At 42.7% G+C, this 23710-nt stretch overlaps 2 protein-coding genes across 5 annotated transcripts in view; one reads left to right on the top strand and one right to left on the bottom strand.

Moving 5' to 3' along the window:
- LOC132796911 (solute carrier family 53 member 1) overlaps positions 1-5559 on the top strand; it is a 9899-nt gene extending 4340 nt beyond the window's left edge. For 3 of the 4 annotated variants that reach the window (XM_060808263.1, XM_060808261.1, XM_060808262.1), the window contains exons 2-7: positions 894-1080; positions 2042-2440; positions 2536-3511; positions 3586-3755; positions 3823-3956; positions 4026-5559. In XM_060808263.1, the coding sequence (XP_060664246.1) occupies positions 1012-1080; positions 2042-2440; positions 2536-3511; positions 3586-3755; positions 3823-3956; positions 4026-4305 (2028 nt within the window). In that variant the 5' untranslated portion in view covers positions 894-1011 and the 3' untranslated portion in view covers positions 4306-5559. Of the gene's footprint in view, positions 1-699; positions 808-893; positions 1081-2041; positions 2441-2535; positions 3512-3585; positions 3756-3822; positions 3957-4025 lie in introns of those variants that run through there. The other variant, XM_060808264.1, reaches the window with a different exon arrangement.
- On the bottom strand, positions 5463-23710 carry LOC132796916 (dynein axonemal heavy chain 6). Its single transcript, XM_060808269.1, is given in 28 exon segments — positions 5463-5950; positions 6015-6485; positions 6551-7619; positions 8574-9328; positions 9380-9560; positions 10353-11356; positions 11823-11964; positions 12023-12372; positions 12888-13073; positions 13127-13174; positions 13176-13398; positions 13457-13632; positions 13693-14620; positions 14684-14995; positions 15838-15987; positions 16055-16649; positions 16713-17536; positions 17597-18049; positions 18718-19332; positions 19393-19669; positions 19727-20117; positions 20176-20586; positions 20652-21226; positions 21647-21777; positions 21835-21930; positions 21996-22346; positions 22612-22756; positions 22815-23710. Coding segments are annotated over 28 exon segments (12009 nt in total). The 5' UTR covers positions 23608-23710; the 3' UTR covers positions 5463-5593.

Here is a 23710-nt window from a genome sequence, read left to right as displayed (position 1 = left end):
GGAGTGGCAGATGGAATGAAGGATCAATGAATGACAGAAATACGAACAAACAGACAGACAGATGTATAAAAGATGAGAAGCAAGTAAACAAACAGACAAGTGATTAGGCAGACAGACATACTATAGGGATGGTGGATGGATTATCGGACAGACTGATATACATATGTATGTATATACGATAAGCCTATAGCAATACAAGCAGTCAGACGGACGGACATTCGATTGAACAGGTTTAAGGTCTATATTTAGGCTCTAATGCTGACGTTAATTGAATGAACGCTTTCATTTGACATATTGACGCTGAATCAATTATCACCTGTGGGTGTCTGCTCTCTCCCTCGGGGTGTGTGTTTATGACTGTGTTGTATCTATGTTATATGTGTAAGGTCTATGCCTATTTATAGCGCATTTATATCCTGAGAACGGAAGTCAGGCAAGGGCAAAAAGCGACTCAAGAGTTTGTTGCTGTTGCTACTGCCGCCGTCTTTGGACTTGTGTGTCGTGCGTCTTGGTAAATATTTGTGCAATTAATTGATTAAAAATGCCAATGGCTTTGTTTACACAGCGCACGACAACGACAACGAAAACGACGACAAAATTTTCCAATTTGCTTAGCTTATTATGCGAAACGCGCTAATGAAAATAAACAAAATTCGAAGTAAAGGCCAAGAAAAAAAAAAACGAAACGAAACGAACAACAAAAAAAGAAACTCATTTCATGGCCTTCTTATCAGCGACGCGCCTACAAGTCTTGTAACTGCCCTCTCCGCCCACAGCTTGTTTAGCGAGGAGATCGGTTCAGATCGGGTGGGAAATTAGCTAAAGCAGCCATGCATTAAATTGACCAAACTCAATTTACTCATTTGCGCACTTCCGATGTCGAATAATTCCAGTTAAAACACCTAAGAAGCGAGCCAGGGGCACAGCTACAACGACGACGACGACGACAACGACGGCGACGAGGAGGAGGAAGAGCACTTCGACTTCGACTTCGACGATAGCAACGTCACGATGAAGTTCGCCGAGCATCTGTCAGCGCACATAACGCCCGAGTGGCGCAAGCAGTATATCAACTATGAGGTAAGACAGTTCCTGTCACTGTTGTAATCCCCAAAACCTGAAGATCATATCAGTTCCCACACCTCCAAAGCAGATACATATGTATGTACGTTTGTCTGCATGTCTTGGAGATGCTAGTGATGACACTTGGTCACGATTTGAATTAATTCGTTGTGCTCGACTTTTCGTATTTTATTTGATCAATCAATTTAACCTAAAATCACATTACGACAAGTGCTATTTATAAATCGTTGTGAATATCGCACAATAATACGATAAGCTTACAATCAATATTAGAGATGGGAGTTTGTCACGAAAATTATTGCAAATAATTGTGAATATTTCCTATCATAAACATTTGTCGTATCAAGTTTAATTATGCGACAGTAATAATATAAAATAACATCTTTATTGCTATATTCAATTTAAGAAATAGAAGTTTTTCCCAAATTCTCCCGTATTGATCGTGTGAAGTACAAAGATCAAAAATCTTACAAATTATATTTTAGCAATGTTAAAATATTTGTTTTTTTTTATAGCAATACACAAGCACTCGATGTTCATTAGTTTCATTATTTTTGTATATATTTTATTTACACATTCAAAGAAAGACAGCTGGTCACGAGATTGACAATAAATCTGTTTGAATAGCGTGAAATTTGACAATATTCTTAAATTAAATAGGTCTGATTAGAAATATAATTAATGAGTAAATCGTGTTTTTTTCGGTTGACCTACAGATAAGAACTAATCACGTGCCTAGTACAGACATTTATAATTGTCGTTTGGACTTGCAGACTATAGCGACTATAGTATTTGCCTTGATATGCCGATCTTTCTGATAAAAGAAATCAATAGGGCAAGCTAAAAATAAATCATATAAACGAATTGAAATGATCAAAAGAATAGTTTTAAGACTTTGCTCTTCACAATATGTATTTAGATAATAAAGTAGATAATTAACCTCTGCCTAACTTTGTAGGAAATGAAAGCAATGCTCTATTTGGCCGTCGAAGAGGCGCCTTCGGTGGACAGCGTGGAGGATGAGGTGCTAAAGCGACACTTTGCCAACTTTGATGAGAATTTCTTTCACTATTGCGACAAAGAGCTGAAGAAGATCAATACGTTCTACTCTGAAAAGTTGGCAGAGGCAACGCGTAAATTTGCCACGCTCAATGCAGAGCTCAAGTCGAGCATTGAGGAATCGGAGAGGACGGCGAAAAAGTCCAAGGGGCAAAAGCGGCATGCAGCGTTGCCCGATCGCAAGGCACGCGAATTGAAATTGGCCTTCAGTGAGTTCTACTTGAGTCTGATTCTCTTGCAGAACTATCAGAATCTGAATCATACGGGTTTTCGCAAAATACTCAAGAAACACGATAAGGTAAACAAAACACAATCGAATAATTTGTAATTGAAATTGCGTTTGAAAATGTTTTAATTAATGCCAATCATTATCAATGAATTTTGCTATTTTAGTTGCTGCGAGTGGACAGCGGTGCAAAGTGGCGGCAAGAATATGTGGAGGCATCGCATTTCTTTATCAACAAAGATATTGACAACATTATCAATGAGACCGAAACGACGGTAACCGGTGAGCTGGAGGGCGGCGATCGACAGCGGGCAATGAAAAGATTGCGTGTCCCTCCGCTGGGTGAACAGCAGAGCCCGTGGACAACATTCAAAGTGGGCCTCTTCTCGGGCAGCTTCATTGTGCTCGGCATCGTTGTGGTGCTCTCGGCGATATTTCATGATATAAGCGGCGAGAATCTAAAGGTCGCATTTCGTTTATATCGCGGCCCATTGCTGATCATTGAGTTCATCTTTTTGATTGGCGTCAACATCTACGGCTGGCGTTCGTCGGGCGTCAATCATGTGCTAATCTTTGAACTGGACCCGCGTAATCATCTCTCCGAACAGCATCTCATGGAGCTGGCGGCCATTTTCGGTGTCGTGTGGACGCTGAGCATGCTCAGCTTCCTCTACCACACCAGCCTTAGCATACCGCCATTTATCAATCCGCTAACACTCACGCTGATTATGGTACTATTCCTGGCCAATCCGTTTCATGTGCTGCATCACGATGCACGTTTTTGGTTGATGCGCATCACCGGCCGTTGCTTGGCAGCGCCATTCTTTCATGTGGGCTTCGCGGATTTCTGGCTGGGCGATCAATTGAATTCGCTGGCCACCGCCATACTGGACTTTGAGTATCTCATCTGCTTCTATTTCACCAATGGCAATTGGTCGCAGGCAACGGATGCATCGATCTGCATGGAAAAGGATTTCATAGTCCGACCCATTGTCAATTGTCTGCCAGCCTGGTTTCGTTTTGCGCAATGTCTGCGACGTTATCGTGACTCGCGAGAGGCTTTTCCCCATCTTGTCAACGCGGGCAAATATTCCACGACCTTTATGGTGGTCATCTTTGCCACACTCAAGAATTTCAACAGTCGTAAGTTGTGTGTCTCTCTTGCTCGCCATCGCAAAAGCATACTCATCTCTCTTTCTCTTTTGTGACAACCAAAGCCAATTATGCGAGCACTTTTGATAATCCCTATACTTGGTTGTGGATAATTGCATCGATTGTGTCGTCCTGCTACTCCTACACCTGGGACATCAAGATGGATTGGGGTCTCTTTGACAAGAATGCCGGCGAGAACACATTCCTACGCGAAGAGGTTGTCTACTCATCCACGGTGCGTGTTTGCCATCACAATATCAACTCATTTCCTTATAATTATCATTTTCTGTTTCTTTGAGCAGGGCTTCTACTACTTTGCCATACTCGAAGATTTGGCATTGCGGTTCATTTGGGCCTTGTCCTTCTATCTGACCGAAATGAAGATTGTCAGCGGCGACATTATGACATCCATCACTGGCATCCTGGAAGTCTTTCGGTAAATTCATCATCATTCTCGTGTTCTCGTGTGGTCAAGGTCAAATTGTAATTGTAATTGCCTTTTTAGTCGGTTCGTTTGGAACTTCTTTCGGCTGGAGAACGAGCATCTCAACAATTGCGGCAAGTTCCGTGCCGTGCGCGATATTTCTATAGCGCCGCTCGACTCGTCCGATCAGACACTAATACTGCGCATGATGGATGAAACGGATGGCGTAATTAATCGCTATACGAAAACGAGTCGACCCAAGCCCAAGAAGGTCAAGGATCCCGAGAAGCGCAGTCTGCTGCATACGCGTGGTTCGCTGCAGGACCTGAGCATTGATATCGATGGCAGCAAAAAGCTTTAAGACTCGCAACAAACTCCGAAACCGAATCCGAAACTGTAAACCCTTAATCCATTCCTCCATTTGTTCTCTCAGCAAGCTTCCTAGCAAACAGATTTGGTTTATTTTTTTTTTTTGTCGAACGCGTTTAAAAATTAATTTTGTTCTTGGCACGATTATTAAGAATAATTGTAGGGTTTTTTTTCGCGTGTATAGTTAATGTTTACAACTAGTTAAGTACTTAAAAACACATTTTTTTTTGAAATGCCAGCCCCCGATTCCAGCAATAATTATAAATTAAGTTTTGAATACATACTAAATTAGCATTCCATTAGCGCATCTAACAAAAGGAATTGGACCGAAAGGAACCTCCCGTCTTTCCTCCCTAAGTCAAAATAATTCTTAGAGCGGCAGTATTACTTAGAAAGGCAAAAACCAAAACCCCATCCCATAGATAGAGACTTGAAAAGAGACCGAACGAAACATTGGCAATACCCTATAGCAAAAAACAACAAAATAATCACATTCCTCTTAATAGCTAAACATAATGAAACCTTAATTAAGCATTAGTCAATTAGGTGAATTGCCTTCTCTTTTATTTTTGTAAATGTTTGCAATTTTTGTACAACACTGTACTTAGCATATTATTATAGAGTTGTGCTGTTTAGTTCAATTTATTTATGTGTGTGTGTGAGTGCCTGATTCTCAGATATCGTAGAAGATTGACAGCACGTATGTATTTCGTCGTTTCGTTTGTTTTTGAGCAATTTCAATGTAATCGAACAGACTTTGAACGTCTAACGTTAGCAATGTACCAAGTATAAAAAGTAGAAAGTTTAATGAGTAGCAAGATTGCAGCCTTGCGGCCTTGTCTTGTCAACCCTTCACCCCACCCCAAATCCCTTAAGATTTTTTTTGTTTGTTATACAATTTTGTACATAATACGATTCATACAATACTTATATACAACAAATATATATGCGATATATACATCTATACTTGTAATCGATCAGAACTGAATCAAGGACTGTCACAGAACTCTAGGAACAACTCTATATATATATATATATGCGATATACCATATACCATATACGATATACAGATATGTAACTATATGCTTTATGAACAGAAGAACCGATCGATATGATTAACATAAATAACATAAATTATACACACCTATATACCATACATACATATATTACGATTAAATTGTCTTAGCGGCGTAGCCCCGACACAGAATTGAAATGAATTGTACGAAAATAAATATTAACTACCAAACATGCAACTTTTTTTTCGAGATGTTCTCTGAAGTTTAGGAGACATTCTCGAGCACCGCACAAACGAGCGCCGTGCCACGCATTATCCAGAATTCGGGATCGTTCTTGCTGCGCAACAGAATCGAGAGCACAAAGTTCGTCGAGTGTCCCGTGGTGGAGAGAACGCCCGAACGTTGCTGGGTCTTATAGAGCGGCGCTTCGTAGCGCAAAATGGGACTGACCTCCAGGCAGGGCATGAAGCGGACGACAGGCATGCGTGTGTAGAGCTCACCGAACTTGGCGTCGCAGAGACCGCCCTTGGTGAGATCCCAGCGAGCAGCTTCCACAAAAATGCCATGCACATTAATCAGGGCATCGGTGCACTCCTCCAAATTGCCATAGAGACGTTGATCCTGCATGAAAAATATTGGAATTGCAAGTGATGGACTGGAGGAAAGGCGAACTCTGACTACTCACACTGTGATTGGCGTTGTGCAGCTCAAAGAAATCCTGTTGCGTTAGCTCCATTTCGATGACCTGGAAATCGATTTTCAACGAGTCAATGGGCAGCACACGACGTCGCGCGTATGTTTGCAGCACGCCGGTGAGGAAGGATTGCGGAAAGAAGAAGCCACTGATCCAATACGATCGTGGTGCGCCATTCTCGGCCCAGTGTTGAATGAAATCGATGCGTCGCTGAAAGTCCACAATGTAGTTGGGCAGCGGCTTGATGGAGAGGAAACTACGCTTTGCCCACATCGCAGGCACCAGATTGGCAAGGAGGGCGCGAAATACCATCTCTAGATCCTCCGACATAACAACGAGACCCTTGATGGCCTTAGCCAGATTGGCGAGACTGTCGTGAATGATGCCCAATGCAATGTTGAAGCGATCGATCTCCTGCACCAGCACAGTGGTCAACGAAGGCATCTGTCCCTTGCTGTCCAGCTGACAAGCGAGATCAGATTACATTAATAACTTGGATTCAAGTTATACTCTAGCATTTAACTTACCACTGTGAGTGTGTCGTGGATGGGCTCTCGTTGGATTTTGTAGGTGAGCACCGATTGAATGCGCTCAATTATTTGCTGGCACAGCTCGTTCTCCATAGCCTGACCTTCGTCCGCCGAGGAGCGCGGCTGGCCTAGCAGCAGTGTGCTAATAAAGAACTCAGTCTCCTTGGTCTGGAACACAATGTTTGCATTTTGATTCATGCCAAAGATTTCGGGATCCTCGAGCACTGGGAAACCTTGGACAAATGTCGCATACTCCTTAAGCGTGGCGCCCTGTGGATCACGATAGTACGAGTCCCCACGACAATATTTGTAATCCGGTTGAATGATCCGTTCCGACGAGAAGATCGTTAGGATTGTGCGCAGACAGCGCAGATCCCAATAGTCAGTGACACGACCTCCCCAAGTGATCTCGCCATTGATATAGAGTATGGCCTCCCAGGGTATTGACTCCATCACCTGACGATTGATAAAGAAATCGAGTGTCTTCAGGCCGCACTCACGATCGCTCTCATTGAATTCGTACGTAATGTTCCAGCCCAGTGGACCGAACTTGCGACGCTCCAAGAGGACGGCATGAAACATACAGAGGCCAAAGACAATCGCACGCCATTTGTTGGTCTGAATGTGCTCCTCGAAGAATTCGACTTTCAGGTCACTCAGCGCACCAATCACATTCGCCTTGATGCCCTTGGGCGGTTCGTTTGTGATCTTCACCGAATTCTGCAGCACGCTGATGGGAAATGATTGCGTAGGCATCGATGACAAATACAAGCGGAACTCGGGATTCGCTTTGGTTATTCCCAGTGTCAAATTGCGCACAATTGTTTCGAGCACTCGCATCCAGGAGGTGGCCAAGTGACAGTTTTGCAAAAACACCCAGTGACCCATGCGCAGACTCTTGTCGATTAAGCTCTCGGCTAGCGGTCCCTGGCCCTGACCCAACGATATCGAGTAGTACTTGTCCGTGAACTTCATTTCGTTGGTGAACTTGAGGAAACCCGACATGGGATCGGATCCCGTAGATAACACAAAGATCAGCGGCGTCACAGACGAAGTGTCCAGATAGCTGAGGAGTTATTTTATTTTAATTTTCAATAAATAAATTCAAAATAATGATATAATGATTGTCACTGAAAATGCGATACAAAGAATTTAAATAACAATTAAAAATAAAAAATCACTTTAACTTAAACTTAATAAATATTTGAATATTCTCAAACCACATTTAAATATTATTATAAATACGAAATTTATGAAACAAAAATTTAATTTGTTTTTTATAAATTATTATATTAACAAATAAATTGAGAAATTATTAAAGCTCAAAAGAGGAAATAAATCATTATAGGTAAATAGTTGAACATAGGGAAATAATCGATATGAAACAAAAAAAAACTTAAAATAATGAAATTAGAAGTTATTAAAACTGAATACAGACGAGTGTGTTGGACTGTGAGATACCCGCTACCTATTTTGAATGGAGGCAAAGCAGTGCGACATTATTCTTAAAATATATCAAATTAATATACCACAAAAATACTTAAATATACCAAGGGCTATATATGGTATATTGATATAGCCCTTGCAGATAACAGGAGATGCCTCCTTGTGCCTGTGACAAACATTTCATGCAGAGGCAACTTTATAATACCCTTAAAACCCGTGTTATAAAAAAAAGAAATGAAATAAATAATTATACAAATTATTATATTTATTGTCAGCGGAATCTATTCCTCCTGACACCCCTGAATTATTAGTATGTATTAGAACAAAGGGAAATTATTAATATGGTCATACACTTTGATATGTTAGAAAATGCAAGAAATTTGGGTAAGGCGTTCATGGGCATGGTATGTATACTTAATATGTCTTATAAATACATTGGTCGTATTATTAAAATTAAAAAATCTAAAGTTAGAAAAGAAAGACGACTTAGACTAAAACGCTACTCAGCCCACAATAATAAAATGTTAATAGGAGTACTAATAGTAATTATATGTATATACATATACATACTTACACTGTGCTCAGTTGTGTGCCACCAGCAGATGCCTCGGTGAAATACTTGCCCACGGTGGCATGCAGATAGCTGACCACATTGAGGAGGAAACGTGGCTTGCGGAAAGTGGCAATAAACATGAGTTTGTGGAAGATGCGCAAACGCTTGTCCCATTTGTCGGTGGGCTCCGCTTTCGTTCGGGCAAAGTCAAAGATCTCCTTGTTGTCTTGCAACTGAAGGAAGAAGGGCTTGTCCATTTCATTGGTGAAGCCCGCAAAGGTGTCCTTAAAATTGTCCTCCAAAAAGATGGCAGCATCCCATTCCATTTGGCTGAGCTTGAGATTCGTAGGCATCGCTTTTGCACGCACTGTGCCGACAGCGCCGCGGGTGAGAAAACCAAATTCTTCGGCTGAGACGCGTCCCTCCTGACGCTCCACCGACAGCGCCAGCAGAAAGCTAAAGATGAGCTTGTGATTCTCGAAGAGACCACGCGAAATATTATCGTAGATGGCCTTCAGTTCGTCCACCATTAGTGTGGAGATGCGCACATCAACGGCCATGACCGGATGATCGAGTCGCAGGACATTGCAAAAGACCTGTGTGAAATACTTGAGACTGTACTGATACATGGGATCAATCTCCGCGAGGCCGGCGACAACAAAGTAGAGAATTGCACCACGTGACGACAGAATTCGATAACGTTCTCGCGACGCTGTAATTATCTTCTCCGTCTCCTCGGTATCAATCAGACGAGCGGCAATGATCAGAGAAGTTTCCTAGGCAGAGAAGAGTTAAAAGGGAATGAACTTACTTTCGGTTGAACTCACCTTGGCATCGTTTAACGTTTCAACGAGCTCCTCATCGTCCAGTATATTGCCCTCGGAGTTGAAGAGCAACTTTAGCACCTTGTCCTCCAGCGACAGCAACTGCTGTTTGTCCGCGTTTATTTTGACAACCAGATCATTGCGTTGCGCCTCCATGGCGGGTAGCTCAATAGCAACAATATCGCTGCAAAAATAAAACGAAATCAATTAAGATTTCAATAAATGTAAAACAGTTCGGTAATTTCGATTAAGTATACCAAAACAATATACCATAAAATGCTACATCGTTAGCCTTTTTTTCTTTAATAGCTTCTAAGATCTACAACTGATCGCAAAGACATATTCAGGAATCTTAAAGACCTGTAGTTATTATGTCGTGTACCAAAAAGGTTGGAAAATGGCCGTGACAGAAATCTAAATCAAACTTAATCCGTGTGCAGCAATAACTTTTGTAAGAAAGCTACAGCTAAGAGAGAGATACCTATTTTTAATGAACGCTAAAAAGTTCAGTATTACTCTTAAAATGTATCAATTAATATAATGCAAAAAATTCTAAAAATATACCGAACGCTATATTTGGTATATTTATATAGTATTTAGCATATGTAAAATTTACCAACGTGCGCAAAATATACCAGATTGTTAGCCGATTGCAACTAAATTTTCAGGAATCGCGCTTGTTATTAGATTTTTATCGATTTGCGGAGGAAGAAGCGGCCGTGAACAAATTTTAAACAAATTTTATCTGTGTGCAAACATATCAAGTGCTCTCGAAGAAGATTATATCTCTATCGCTTATAGTTTCTGAGATCTAGGTGTTCATACGGACAGACGGACATATCTATGTATATCGTTTTGGATGTTGAATCTGATTTTTAATCATACTTTATGGGGTCAGAAAAGGCTCTAAGTTATAATACCCTACTGTCAGCGGCTATAAACAAGAAAGTTATCTACTGGAAGAGAAGAAACTTACGCCAACAGCTGATCCTCTAGGCCACTTTCGGTGACTAGGAAATTGACGAGTGTTACATTGATGCACACCTCGGGCAAATAATGCGGATTGGGTAACTTGGTTGTCATGTAGAGCTTAAAGTTATTATCATAATCGATGACCTGATCGCCCAACTTCAAATAGATGCGACCCTCCGATTTGTACGTCTCCCGCTGCAGAATGGGACGTAGCGAGGGATCGATGGTCTCATCTAGCTCTTCGAGCAATACGGGATAGCCCTGACGCACACTGTTCTCGAGGACACGCATCATCGATGAGTCTGTCATTTTGATCACTTGCAAATTGTTGGCCTTCTCCATGTTGCGTATCCAACGATTCGCCTGCTCCTGCGGATCGATCATGAGAGCCCAGCGCAGGGCGCGTGTGGCATAAATGCCATTCTCAATCGATATGTTATCCTTGGGCAGGCCATCGACATTCCATTGTCGCATCTCGTACGCATCGCCCAGCACCTTGAGCAGATTGAACTCCTTGCTCGATGGTATGTTGTATTCGCGACACTTGTCGACCCAATGCTGACTCATATCGCGACGGTATTCATTGGAGAATGCGCCCAAGTAGGCGACACAGGCAGCTGCCACAAGGACATCGCCTGGCACACAGGCCAAGTCAGCGGTCAGCGATTTAACAGTATCGCGCCAACGAATCTGTTCATCGGCCAGCGCAGAAGTTAAGCGCCCAGCTCGATTGATGCGCCCATATGTGAGATCCACATTGTCCTGTATCACCTGGAATTCACGTTGCTTCTCCTCGAGGCTGTCGCGCAACGATTGAATTTTTGCCTCGACCGCAGCAAGTTCCTTTTGCTTTTGCCGCAGCACCTTCATCACATCCTTGAGTTCCGCCTCGGCGGCTTCCTTGCGCTTGATCTTTGGCTCTACAACTTTGTAGACCTTGGAGAATTTGTCCATGGCAATCACCCACATGCTCACTGATTTGGCTACCTTGGAGACTTTCTCGAATTTCTGCGAATTTTATAAGAAAATAAAGTTTCTAGTATACGGGTGTTTTTGTGGGTATTTTAAATATCAAATAAGTAGAATTCATACAAAAGAAAAAACGATTTGTTATAAATTAAACGCATTTCTGAAACAAAATATCGGAATTAACTCAATCTAAACAGTCGATTGATTATTCTTAAAATATATCTCATAAACATATTAACGAAAAATAGTAATATATACCGAAAGCTTTTTTTCGAATATCGACATTTATATTTATTGCTAACCAAAGCAATAGTGAGTAACAAAATTAATATCGATTGTCTTTAAACTGATTAAAATAAAATAAATCTAATGAGTTTGTATATTTACTTAATCAGCATTTAACAAATCTTAATTGCTTTCAAATTCCTTTTTAGGAGAGACATTTTAATAATTATATTTTATTGCGTATAAACGATCTTCAGTGTATTTTAAACTTTATACTTACAGCTGGCACAAAGTCCTTGTGGTCAATGTATTTCTTGACCTTCTTAAGCACGTCTTCCTTCATGTGCTCCTTGTCGTATTCAAAGAGTCGCTTAATGAAATTGATGTCAGCCATAATAGCTTTGGCTGACGCCCATGTGGGTCTATTGATTATAATGATCAATCGTTATACTTTCATTAAATTCACTTATGGTTACTCACTTGGCACCCAGCAGAATGCAAACGGCCTCCATGCAAAACTGCACTAAAGCTGGCGGCGTGGTAAAGGATTTTAGCTCGTTGATATCTGCCTTGGTGAGACCTTTGAGCGCTTCCTCGGATTCGCGTAGTGCTGGCATTGCGATCTCGAGATCTTTGCTGGCATCTTCGGAGATGGCCTGAGCAATGGCTGCCTTCTCCTTGGCATTCGCCTCGTCCTCCATGACGCCTTGCTTGACAGCATCGGCCTGTTTCGTTTCCTTTGTCAAATTATCCACGAGCGCCTTCATCATGGCCGATTTTTCATCCAGCTGTGGCACCATTACCTCCAATTCCTTCTGCATGACTGCAATCTATAATGTAAGCAGTTTAGCAAAAAATAGTGTCCAGTTTTCACATTAAATTTACAAAAAAAATAGAAATTAATCAAAAAACGTAATTTTTATAGATAGATAGATATATGTAGATATAAACGAAAACAATGTTGAACTAAAAACGGAATATCAAATTTGAATCTTAAATAAAAATAAATAAAACCTAGGAAGATCACAACAAATTTACAATTATATGTCAACTAAATTATAATTAATACATTTTGTATGTTTTCAGATGCAACAAAATTAATTGAGTGTGATCGGCTGTGAAATACCCGCTACCTATTTTTAATAAAAGTAAAACAGTGCGGTACTATTTTTAAAATTTACAAAATATATGGTATATAAATATAAATATATAATATACCAAAAAAAAAAAAGATATATCGATATACTATTACATTCAAAAGATACCAACGGTAAAAAAAATACCAGATTGTCAACAACAATATAAGCCGTTTAAGTTAATCTAAGCTAGTTAAGTTATTTCTTACCACTTCATTGGTCTCCAACAGCTTATTGAGACCGCTGGCAATGCGCTTACGCTTGGCAATAATCTCCTGAGTCTTGACCTTCAACAGACTCTGATAGAGCTTCAGCAGCTCCAAATAACTGCTGGGCGTGGTATAGTAATGCCGCTTCATCTCCTTGTAGAAACGCACCGAGGCATCCTCAACAGTCTGAAATTTGCATATTAAGTTGTGCTGTCTAAGAAATAGAAGGGAATTCCCACCTTGTGCATAAAGACTGTGGTGCTGGCCAGCGAGACGCGTTCGTTCATATTGGGGGGCAATCTTCGTGAGCAGTCCAAGGGCAACGGAGTAAAGGGCCTCGGTGGGCCAGCTGGTGAACCAATCGATGGTGGTGCAATTGACCAGAGAGGGGAACATGCGACAACGCCGGCGGAAGGCATCGCCCACGGGACTCATCGACATGACTACGTGGAGATTGTTGCGCACACGGTTGATGAAGAACTTGTAGATATCATCGCGTTGACAACCCTGAGGAGAGCAGAAGAGTCTAATTTAACCATACTAAAGTAAAGCAAGTAAGCTTACCCCATCTTTTTTTGCTGGCATTACACGCATCGCGAGCGTCAAGAATAACCTTTTCGTACTCGTCGCCCTCGAAGAGATTGGGCACTTCGCCCGAGTTTAAAATATTGTTAATATCCTCGAGAAACTCCTCCTCCACAATCTGGCTGTCGATAAGCAGAAATGTCACTGGCTGGTTATCAATCTACACAAGAAAATAAAGGATTACATATAGCCCGAACAAAGCAGAGTTTTGTCTACTAACCCCGCCGATGCGATAGAGCACTCGCAAATCCTCGTGGAAGGCATTCAGATCGTAGTTGCGTCGCATTTCGATTTGCCAGCAATTGTACTCGTTGACATGGGACGCCAGTCGGGTCAGGGACTGTTTACCCATGCCGGCCACGCCCACTAGCAGACCATTGCCACGATCGCTGCGCAGGAGGCGGGCTAAACGCACCGTATGCTCCATGGCATCTTGGAATAGAATCAATTTCATTTGCTTGCCCACGGCCATCGAATTGTAATCGACAATGTAATCGTTGAGCACGCTTTCCAGCTTACTCTGATCCCTGATCTCGTCGTACACACGCTCGTTCTTCGGCTTGCCAAATATCATGAAGTCACCGAAGAGCACTTCGGGTTCGTCGGGCTGCACAACATCGCGATTGAAGTGATCGCGACATACATCGTTCATCAGCGTCTTGAAGATCGCCTTGTCCTCCGCATTGATGAGGCGATCGTGAAAGACGCGTGTTGTCTCGTGATAGAATAAACGCAATATCTGATTCTCCATGTTGTAGTACATGTTGTTTGCCTGCAATATGCCCTGTATGCACTTGGACAGATCGCGCAAGTTGAATATGTAATGCGATCGATCCGGCGTGGGCAGCATTACCTTGGCCACACGCATATAGACATCGACACAGGCGTGCACCATGGGCTCGGAGAGCGAGCGAATGGCCGAGGAGAATGTCTCTAGAAAGCCGAAGAGAATGCCGTTGAAGATCTGTGTGAGCGTCTCCTCATTGGGTTTGGGCAGCGAGAAGAGCGCAAAGTGGCGCACAAAGCGCGGCGTGAGTGGATTGCGACCACCTCCTGGAGGTGCACATGCGCAGCCTAGTACCACATCGAGTATGTCCTTCCAGAAGAGTTTCTCGCGATCATAGAAGCCCTTAAAGTCCAGGAATTGTCTACAAGTACGTTGCAAAGGGTCAAGTACAATATATTATGTATACGTCTGGTGTATCACAAACCTGAGCAGCTCGATTGCCGGTTGACTGCCGTACGTGTCCAATTTGGGCATGTTCACATCGTCAATGAATATGATGACGGTCTTGCCCACTGGGGCACCGAGTTGGGTCCGCTTGCGCTTCTCCAGCGGTCCCTCAATCATCTCCTGGGTGCGCAAGCTGCTCGTTTGGGCCGAAAAGTTGAGCACAATCGGAATTACTTTGCCTTCGGACAGACGTTTCATGCAGCTGACGGCGAGCACGGTTTTGCCCACGCCTGTTTCACCGGTGAACATGACCGGAAAATCGCGCTTGAAGAGCAAATCTGCTACATAACTGCAAGCAAGTCAACAAAAATCAGAATGGGGTATAATTTTAATTTAAAATGTAGTTAATTTAAATAATGCTACTATATTCTTAAAGTAGTCTAAATTTAATATTTTTAAATTTAATTTCAGATAATTTTTTAAGTATTGACCTTTCAAAAACTGAGAATGTTAAGATACTCGTTAAGTATTTCTAGATGCATTATGAATTTCATTTTAGCTATTTTAACGAAGTCAAATCAATGTTAGCATCTTTCAAATAGTGAGAATTGAGAATGATCGAATGCGAAGAGAGTCGCAAAACGTTTTTTTGTAGCATTTAATTTAACTTAGCATTTTGTCGAAAAAGGTAGAGTGGAATTTGGGATATATGTAATTAATTTATGTTTTATAAATTTAATTTTATGTTAGTTATTTTTAAGCATTCAGTTCGTTCAAAAAGATAAAATCGAATTTCTATAATATATTCGCGATAATCTTAGCATATTTTAAATAGTCTGATTCGAATGTGAGATAAATGATAAATTAAAATGTTCAGTAATGGCATTTTTTTTAAATAGTCAGTAATGATAACATTTAAATTATTATTATTTCAGTCAAACTATTTCAAAATTTCCATCTTTAAATTAGTATCGTTGGAACTTCAGAGAACTTGCAATATTAACAGTCGAATGTTATATTTTTAGCTGTTAATCTAGGTGATTTGATTACTAATTGAACTACACATAATTGTACTACACACTAATGTAACTACACATTAAAAGTACTTTATGATATCCCTGCTGGAGCATTCCATTGACTTTTTCATTAATTCTATGATGAAATGAAAGTCTGATCTAAATTGTAACTTACCCATATTTAGTGGTATCCACGGTGGGCACCTGCATATCGTAGTAGGACACCTCGGAGCTATAGATAAACTTTGGCATAATTTCGTTCCAGTTGCCCCAATCGTTGGTCTCCAGGTTTACGCGATAGTTCCACATGGATCGCTCCGGCATGCTATACAAAAAATAAACACAAAATCCAATCAACAGCTGAGAGTTTGCTGAATACTTTTAGCACTTACTCCATATTTGGATGAACGGCCATGGCTCGGCCCCAAAAGTCCTCAAAGGATAGTTTCTCCGCATCTCGCAAATTTGAGGCAAGTGCCCAGAGCACACACCATGTAAATATTTTGGTTATCAAATTCTTGGCCTCCTCTTCAGGCAAGGTCGACCAGCGTGTCACTTCCAACTGTGATGAGATGAGAGCACAGCACAAACGCACCTTGGAGCCCAACACTTGATGTATTGTGTAGGAGGCACGTTTGCGTTCGATCTTCAATGCCTTCTCAAAGTAACCAATGAACAATTGATAGAGAAATTCAGCCAACTTTGGCGGCAATTTGTGTGACATGTCCAGCTCCCGCCACGTATCCACCAAAGGTATCCAGCCAAGGTCCCCGGGATCCACATAGACCATGCCACAACGTGAGACGGTGGCTGGAGAGGCTTGCAGCAGATCCTGCACCTCGAAGAGCATGTGTATCCAGGCGGTTAGCTTGATGCGTTCCGAGTTGGCCAGACAAAGCATCTTGTTATCGTCGAGCACCGTGTTCAAGTTCTCAATCCACACGGCATCCACGGGACCATCGCACATGATCCACTGATGAATCTCATCTAACCAGAAACGGAAATGTTTTCATTTGAAATAACCTGCTGATTTGCCCCCCCGGAACTTACCCTCTACATTGACCGCAGTGCGCACTGCCAGACCGAGCAGTCCGTCCTGCCACTCCAGCGTCTTGGGGTCCACATAGCCGTAAAGTTCATTCATATTGACTGCCTTTGGATTCATGGTTTGTATGACAACAGGACGGAAATTAGGATCCTGTACCTCGCTTTCAAAAAGATGCGCCAAGGCAAATTCTAAGGCATGCAGAACGACCGACTTGCCACCGCCTGTGGGACCCACAGTCATGACACCCCAACGCACACACATTGTCTCGTAGAGCTGCAGACACTTGCGTATCGTTGTCGGCACCGGTTGAAGACTCTTTTGCCGCAGACCCAAGCGCAGACTTGCCTCCAGGTGGGGATGCTGCGAATCCGGCAGATCGACGCCCGGAAACAGATCGCTGAGTATGCCGCGAAAGAGTATCGCATCGTCGGCCAAGAATTTTGGTATATTCGAGTCACGCAGTGCAGCAATCAGGGTGATATCCTCGCGTTGTTTGGGCGACGCACGCTTCAGGGCACCGGCCATGACCAGCACCGATTTGACGGCACGCATACCAAAATCATAATGATTCTGTTGGCTTAGCTGTTGACTGCACAACTGATACATTTGCACCATTTTGCGTGCCAAGATCTTGGGATCCTCGAAGCCCTCTGAGTAAAGAATCACCTCGGAGATGAGCGCATAATCTGGCACCATCATCGATATGGGTCGAAACAGTGCCTTCAGATTGTCGGGCAGCTCGGTACGACCTGCATATCCTGGATTCATTGTGATAAATACACAGCACGAATGGTTGATCTTAATTTCGCGACCCTCAAAGACAAACCTTAGAGAATATTTTCGATAAAATCAAACTATCATTTGATTTAAATGGTTTCGCTCTCACCTCTTTACCTTCATCACCTTAGCTGTACGTATGGTGATCAGTTGTTGGGCAATCACAGACAGCACCTCGATATCAATGCGATTGAACTCATCGAAACAGCACCAGGCACCGCATTGTGCCAAACCCGAAAAGAAACGTCCCATCATCTTGTAGTCGAGTCCATCTGAGCAATTGAACACAACACATTGTTTGGCCAACGCCTTAGCCAAATCCTTGGTGGTCTCTGTTTTGCCCGTCCCCGCAGGTCCAGCGGGTGCTCCACCCAAGTCCATCTGGAAGGCGCCCATCAGGCAGAGGTAACAGCGATCAGTCAGAGGCGTAAGCACCAGCACTCCACCAGCTCCCAGATATTCGTAGTAATACGGTATGTTGGCAGCGGCCATGCGGGAATAAACCGTCTCCGATTCGATGGCCCAATAGAAGCGCAGCATCTTTAGCCAGTTGAAGTCGGTGCTGAAATTAATGCAGTATTTTAGTGCAAATTCAACATAGTTCGAAAGAGGTTTTAGATAAAAACTTAGCTGTGTCTAAGCTAAGCAAAACTTAATCCCTTAATCGAGACAGGCCTTAGTTTGAAACAGAAATTTAGCTTAAAAAAACAGATATACGAGCTCAAGACAAATTTGAAGTGGAAACCCAGTTTAATTTAGAAAGAAATTCGACTTAGTCGATGCGCGAATTCAGCTAAGCAAGGGTAAAAGCTTGTCTTAGGGTGTTGCATAAATTTGGTAAATCGGTGCTTTAGCAGAAATGCACCAGAGCTCAAAATAGATCGAGGATAAAAACTCAGTTTACCGTTAGCCTGAAACAAAACAAATTAGGTTTGACAGATCTGTGTTTAAGCGAAAATAGAATATCTCCCATTATTTCAGCTAAACGGAGATAACTTTCTGTCTTAGGCTGTTGTAGAAATTCACTAAAGCTTGAGAAAAATATGGAAACTTCGCTTAGATTGGACAGATCTCTGGCTAAGCTGTGGTAGAAATTCCCCCTTAGCAAAGACAAAAGCTTGCTGATGCGGAAACTGAATTTATCCTAGTCAAATACACCTTAGCCGAGACAAATGTCCTCTTGAGCCGATAGAGAAGTTCACATATAAAGAATGTAGCTTGGGTACTTACGAGTTGTAGACACCCTTCTCGATGAGCATGTGCACCGAATCCTTGGCATGCACATCGATGGTAATCAGAGCACAAAGTATTTTTCTTAGCAGTGAGCTAATATTTTTTCGTGTTAGCGCCGCAAGTGCGCCCAAATCTTGCAGGCATTTCGCCTCGAACTTGGTCATCTTCTCGATAACGCCCATTTGGGTTTTCTCCTTGACGTCGAAGATGCGATGAATATCGGTTGCCCAGTACACCTGCGAGACGGTAATTACGACCTGATTGGGATGATCCTGGAACCATTCGTCACGCTCCTTGGCCGCATAGCATTGATAGCCAAAGCGCATGTATCGCTTGCAGGATACAAACATGGCATCCTCCACTTTGCTGAGCCATTCCTCGACTGCACCGCGTGCTTTGAGTCCTTTGCCAAATTGCAATTTCTCTCCCTCAGGCGATAGGAAGGCAATGATATCATTGGTAGGTATCATTTTGCCATCGCCGCCCTCTTTCTGACCAAACTCAAGGCGATAGATGGCATCGAAGCATTTGCGCAGATGCGGCTGCACAGCCTGAGGCACACGTGTTTGTGCCAATATCTCCAGCAACTCATCATTGGATAGAAAGTAGAATCTAGCAAAGAAGTTGTTGTTATCTATATATCACTAATGATGCAAGTTACAATAAATGTACCTGGGGAAAACCACACGCTTGACTTCCAAATAGGCTTCGAGGCCGCGTGATATCAAATCTAACAATCGGTTGTCTTCCCTGAGCATATCGTAGACCTCCACGCTGGACATGGTGGGCAGAGCCAGAGCGACTTTTTTCGCCTGTCGCACAATCTCTTTGAAGTTCTTGTCCACCTGATTGAACATCTTTGCCTCGTGGGGTAGCTGACGCTGTATGTCCGCCGAGGCAAAGATCGCCTCCAGATAGATCCAGGCGCCCTGGCAATCCATCCATGCCTCTTTTTAAACATATAAAGAATATATATTTCCATCATATTTGTCGCAGTCAAACTTACCAAAGGTCTTGCCGAATTGATCTAGTGCCGCAATCCATTCATCTACGCGCGTCTTTATGGGTCCCACAAACTTGGATGCAGCTATGGTGTTGATATTGACATTAGCATCGTCCAGCACGGCCTGCAACTCTTCGGTGCCGGCCAGTATGAAGACGTCCTTCTGATCGTGATGCATGGCAATGGCCAGTTCGGTCTCCTTCCATATGGTTTCGATGCCCTTGAGCATATTTTCGAGCTGTGTTTCGCCTGTTGCCTGGGAGGATATTTGCATTAGAGCTTCTGCATTGCTCTCATCATCGAAGGCATGCGACTCTTCGTAGGTGTTAATCCTTATGTCCTTCTCCTGGAAGAATTTTCTAGCCAACAACTCCTCAATCTCGGTCCAGTGACGCTGTCAAGCAAAGCAAAGTGTCACGAAGGAATTAGGGCTCGGAAATTCTGTAGCTTACCGCACGCAAATTCGGATTCCTTAAATATCCAAGAACGGGCAGTTTGTCTTTGAATTCCTCAGCAGATTTGTGCAGCACTGGCACAATATCATTGTCGGGCAAATATTTCTGGAACTGCAAGCAATTCTTTATGGTTCTGGCATTCAAATCGATCATATCGGCCACAACAAGCGTATTAAAGTCCGCGGCCAACCAGCTCGACAATGATTCCTCCCAGTCGATGAGGGTTTTGTAAAGATTCTGTCGCATGCGTATGTCGTAGAATCCCGAGGACATTTCGTCGTACATGGTCAGATCGATTCTAAACTCTTTTTGATAGCCAATCAGCTCGTCGGCTCTTTCACGGCATACATTCATGCGGTTCAAGAGCTCATCTAACTTGTCATTCACTGCATTGCGATCGGAATTGCTCTAAAGGAAATGGAAAAGGCAAAAGCAGCTGATAGAGTGAACGAATCGAAGGATGCAGTACTCACCATCAGCAGCCAATTCTCAAGGGCTTCAACGGCTACTTCGTGTATATCCTCCTTGAGCCCCAGTATATCCTCCTGCATGGCCTCGTCCAACTGATTGATAAATTCTTGTCGCTTCTCCATAATCTCTGCGAGACTTTCCTTTGTGCGATTCAGATAGTCCTCTGTATCCATGTAATCCTCTTTGCGTTCATCGTCGATGGGTATGTTAAAGTCCTTGATGATTAGCAACAGATCGTGAACATAGTCGACTGTCTTGAATAGCTCATCCAGCTCCTCGTGACAGTTGTCCAGGAATCGTATGTGCTCAACCAACGGAAGTGTCGCTGTGGGCTCATAACCGATGCGTCCATAGAAATCCTGCGCGTCCTCATACAACTTGGTAGTCTCCTCCTCGGCCAGCTGTGGCAGATAGATGGCCAACACATTCTGCAAGCGCTGACACACCGGCGTAACTGCATCTTTAAAACCGCTCTGACCCAGCTTTAAAAGCCCAAGGAAAACGTGATCAAGAATACCGTCCAAGGCACGCAAATTATTGCAGTAGCGATCGCAGTAGTTCCGCAAGGCAGTGAGGTCTAAGGGAGAATTAAGACAAATATAAAAAATGGAAAGCAATAGTAACAAAGAAATAAACAGAAGTTCACAGAGAGAGAGAGAGAGAGAGAGAGAGAGGCGATATTTTGGCAGTTAAATAGGGAAAGTAATATAATCTACAGTCTTTTATTTCATAAATCCTTTTTTGTATTATATAAGCTTCAATATTTTCTAGCTTGTTATTATTTCCAGTTTTATATTAAAGAAAGTTATATTGTATTATATTTATATATCAGAAATATGAAGATTAAGACACATCAACATGATTTAATTCTTTCATAAAAAAATAAATCATTATTTACTGTATTGTAACATCTTACAATTGTTTTAATGCAATAATTTGGTTTATTTTGTAAATTTGGGGACTGGAACAATATTTTTAATCTAATAACTTGACTTACCTCTCTCGGTGCTGAGATCTTCAGGGTCTGTTGTCGCATCAATCTCGTAGTTCTCGCGAATGGCTCGAAAACGTGCCGTATACAAATGCGCCATCTCGTAGGCGCTATGCAGCAGGACAAAGATGTTCTTTCTGCAAGTGGATTCCAAATGAAAAGTGCTCAAAAAAAGTCACAACACACACACGTACCTATTGAAATTGAAGGAGGCATCCTGTTTTAGCAGAAAAGTCAAATCAGGTGCACTTTGATACAAGCACTCTTCCTGACGTCCCATGATCGAAGGTCTAACAATAAGTCAAAGTTGAAATAAAGCATAGTAATGGAAATTCCAGTATATTTTTCGTCTTACTGAGTGAACTGCGTGTACTCCGCATCTGTAGTAAAGGCTGGAATATCGAGCACAGTCTCCAGTATCAAGCCAGTGATGCGCTGAAAAATTAATTTGAGTACATCCTCCAGCGGCTCAACTTCAATGCGATCGGGCAGCAGACGCAAAGAGGCAAGGAAAAATGGTGACTGCGGTGCATTCGATGGGCGTGTCTTCTCTACTTTGGCATCCAAACGATCGTGACGGTTGATTTCCGCCTCTGTTGGTGCAACAATATGATGCTCGTTAAACGCATGATTGAGATCCTCGTAGCTCTGAATGGTGACGCGATAGAGCGCCTGGTAGAGCATCATGTCGCAGTAGCTCAAAAAGCTGGACAAGTAAGGAAAAACCAAATGTATATAAGGAAATTGCATATGGATTAAAAAGAAAAAGAAAGGAAAGGAAGGGAAAGAAAATTAAAGGAAAGCAAATCTAAACAACGAAAAGGATGGGACGGAAAAGAACAGTACAAGAAACGACAAGAAGGGAAACGAAAGGAAAGCAAAGCAAAACAGGGTAAGGAAGGGACAGGAAAGAACAAGGCAAGGAACGAAAGTGAAGGAATCGAAAGGAAAGCAAAGTAGAAGGATCTTACTTAGTGAGGGTTTTGCAGAAGGCACGTTTGCGCGCACGATCCATAAAACTGTGCGCCTCCCGCATTTTCTTAACCGACGGATAGTAATTGATCTCATCATCGGGATAGAAGCCACGTGCCATAATAGCTTCCGTGCACGAACGATCTAAGGCGGGTTTAAAAGAAATTAGAATAACTTAATAATATCAAATAATATAACTTACATAGAGCTCTGCCCACATAGGAGCGGAATTCGTGAAAGACAAAATTGAGCTGCTCGTAAATGCGCATATGCAACTCAAGGAAATAAAACGGATGCCATTCCTCAATGTTCTCGATATTCACAAAGCTCAGACGTTCCAGGACAACGATATCGGAGCGCATACGCAATATCGCCTTGGCCAATTGCGGTATCACAATGAAGAGATTGTTCTGCAGATGATTGCGAGCTGCATTCAATTTGCGCCACTTGATGGTCATCTCCCACACCTTGAAGCCCTTCCATAGCCGAAAGATGGAGAACGTTCGTATCTGTATGATGCTGAGGAACTGCTGGAATTCCTGCTGCCACTGATTGAGAGGTGTGAAAAAGTTCTCGGACACCCGCCAATAGGTAACGCCATGCCGTGTGACCGTGTAATATGGCTTATGAATATTCAGCTGAGCGAATTGAATTTCACGCAGACTGTAGGGTGTAAAGAATTCGCTGTCCTTGGGCAGCATATAGTCCAGATACACATAGCTATCGTCCTTCATGTTGCGCATACGATTGATAATCAGGTTCAAGTCCGGTATTAACGATGCGCCAGTTTTGATCTGCAGCGTATTGTCGGCGCCCAGTTTATCGGGTCGTTCCTTAAATCCCGTTCGCACACTCTTCTTCGTGCTCGTCTTCCGGCTCGAACGACTCATCATGGTGCTGCCTCCTTGAGGTGGTCTGTTGCTATCGCTGCCCCCATCCATGTTGACCATCTCGTTCCCACTGTGCCGGTCCATGGACCCCTGACTGGTGGGCATCCTTAGGCTGTTGGGCTTGAGCTGTTGTGCTCCGCATACAACTTTGTCAATACCGGTCGAAATCTATCAAAATATATGGATAGGTGCTGAGTGAATCAATTTT

Source organism: Drosophila nasuta, chromosome X (assembly GCF_023558535.2).
Source record: "Drosophila nasuta strain 15112-1781.00 chromosome X, ASM2355853v1, whole genome shotgun sequence".
NCBI classification, from domain to species: Eukaryota; Metazoa; Arthropoda; class Insecta; order Diptera; family Drosophilidae; genus Drosophila; species Drosophila nasuta.
Note: the sequence above shows the minus strand (reverse complement) of the source record. Positions and strands in the feature narration are given on the sequence as shown.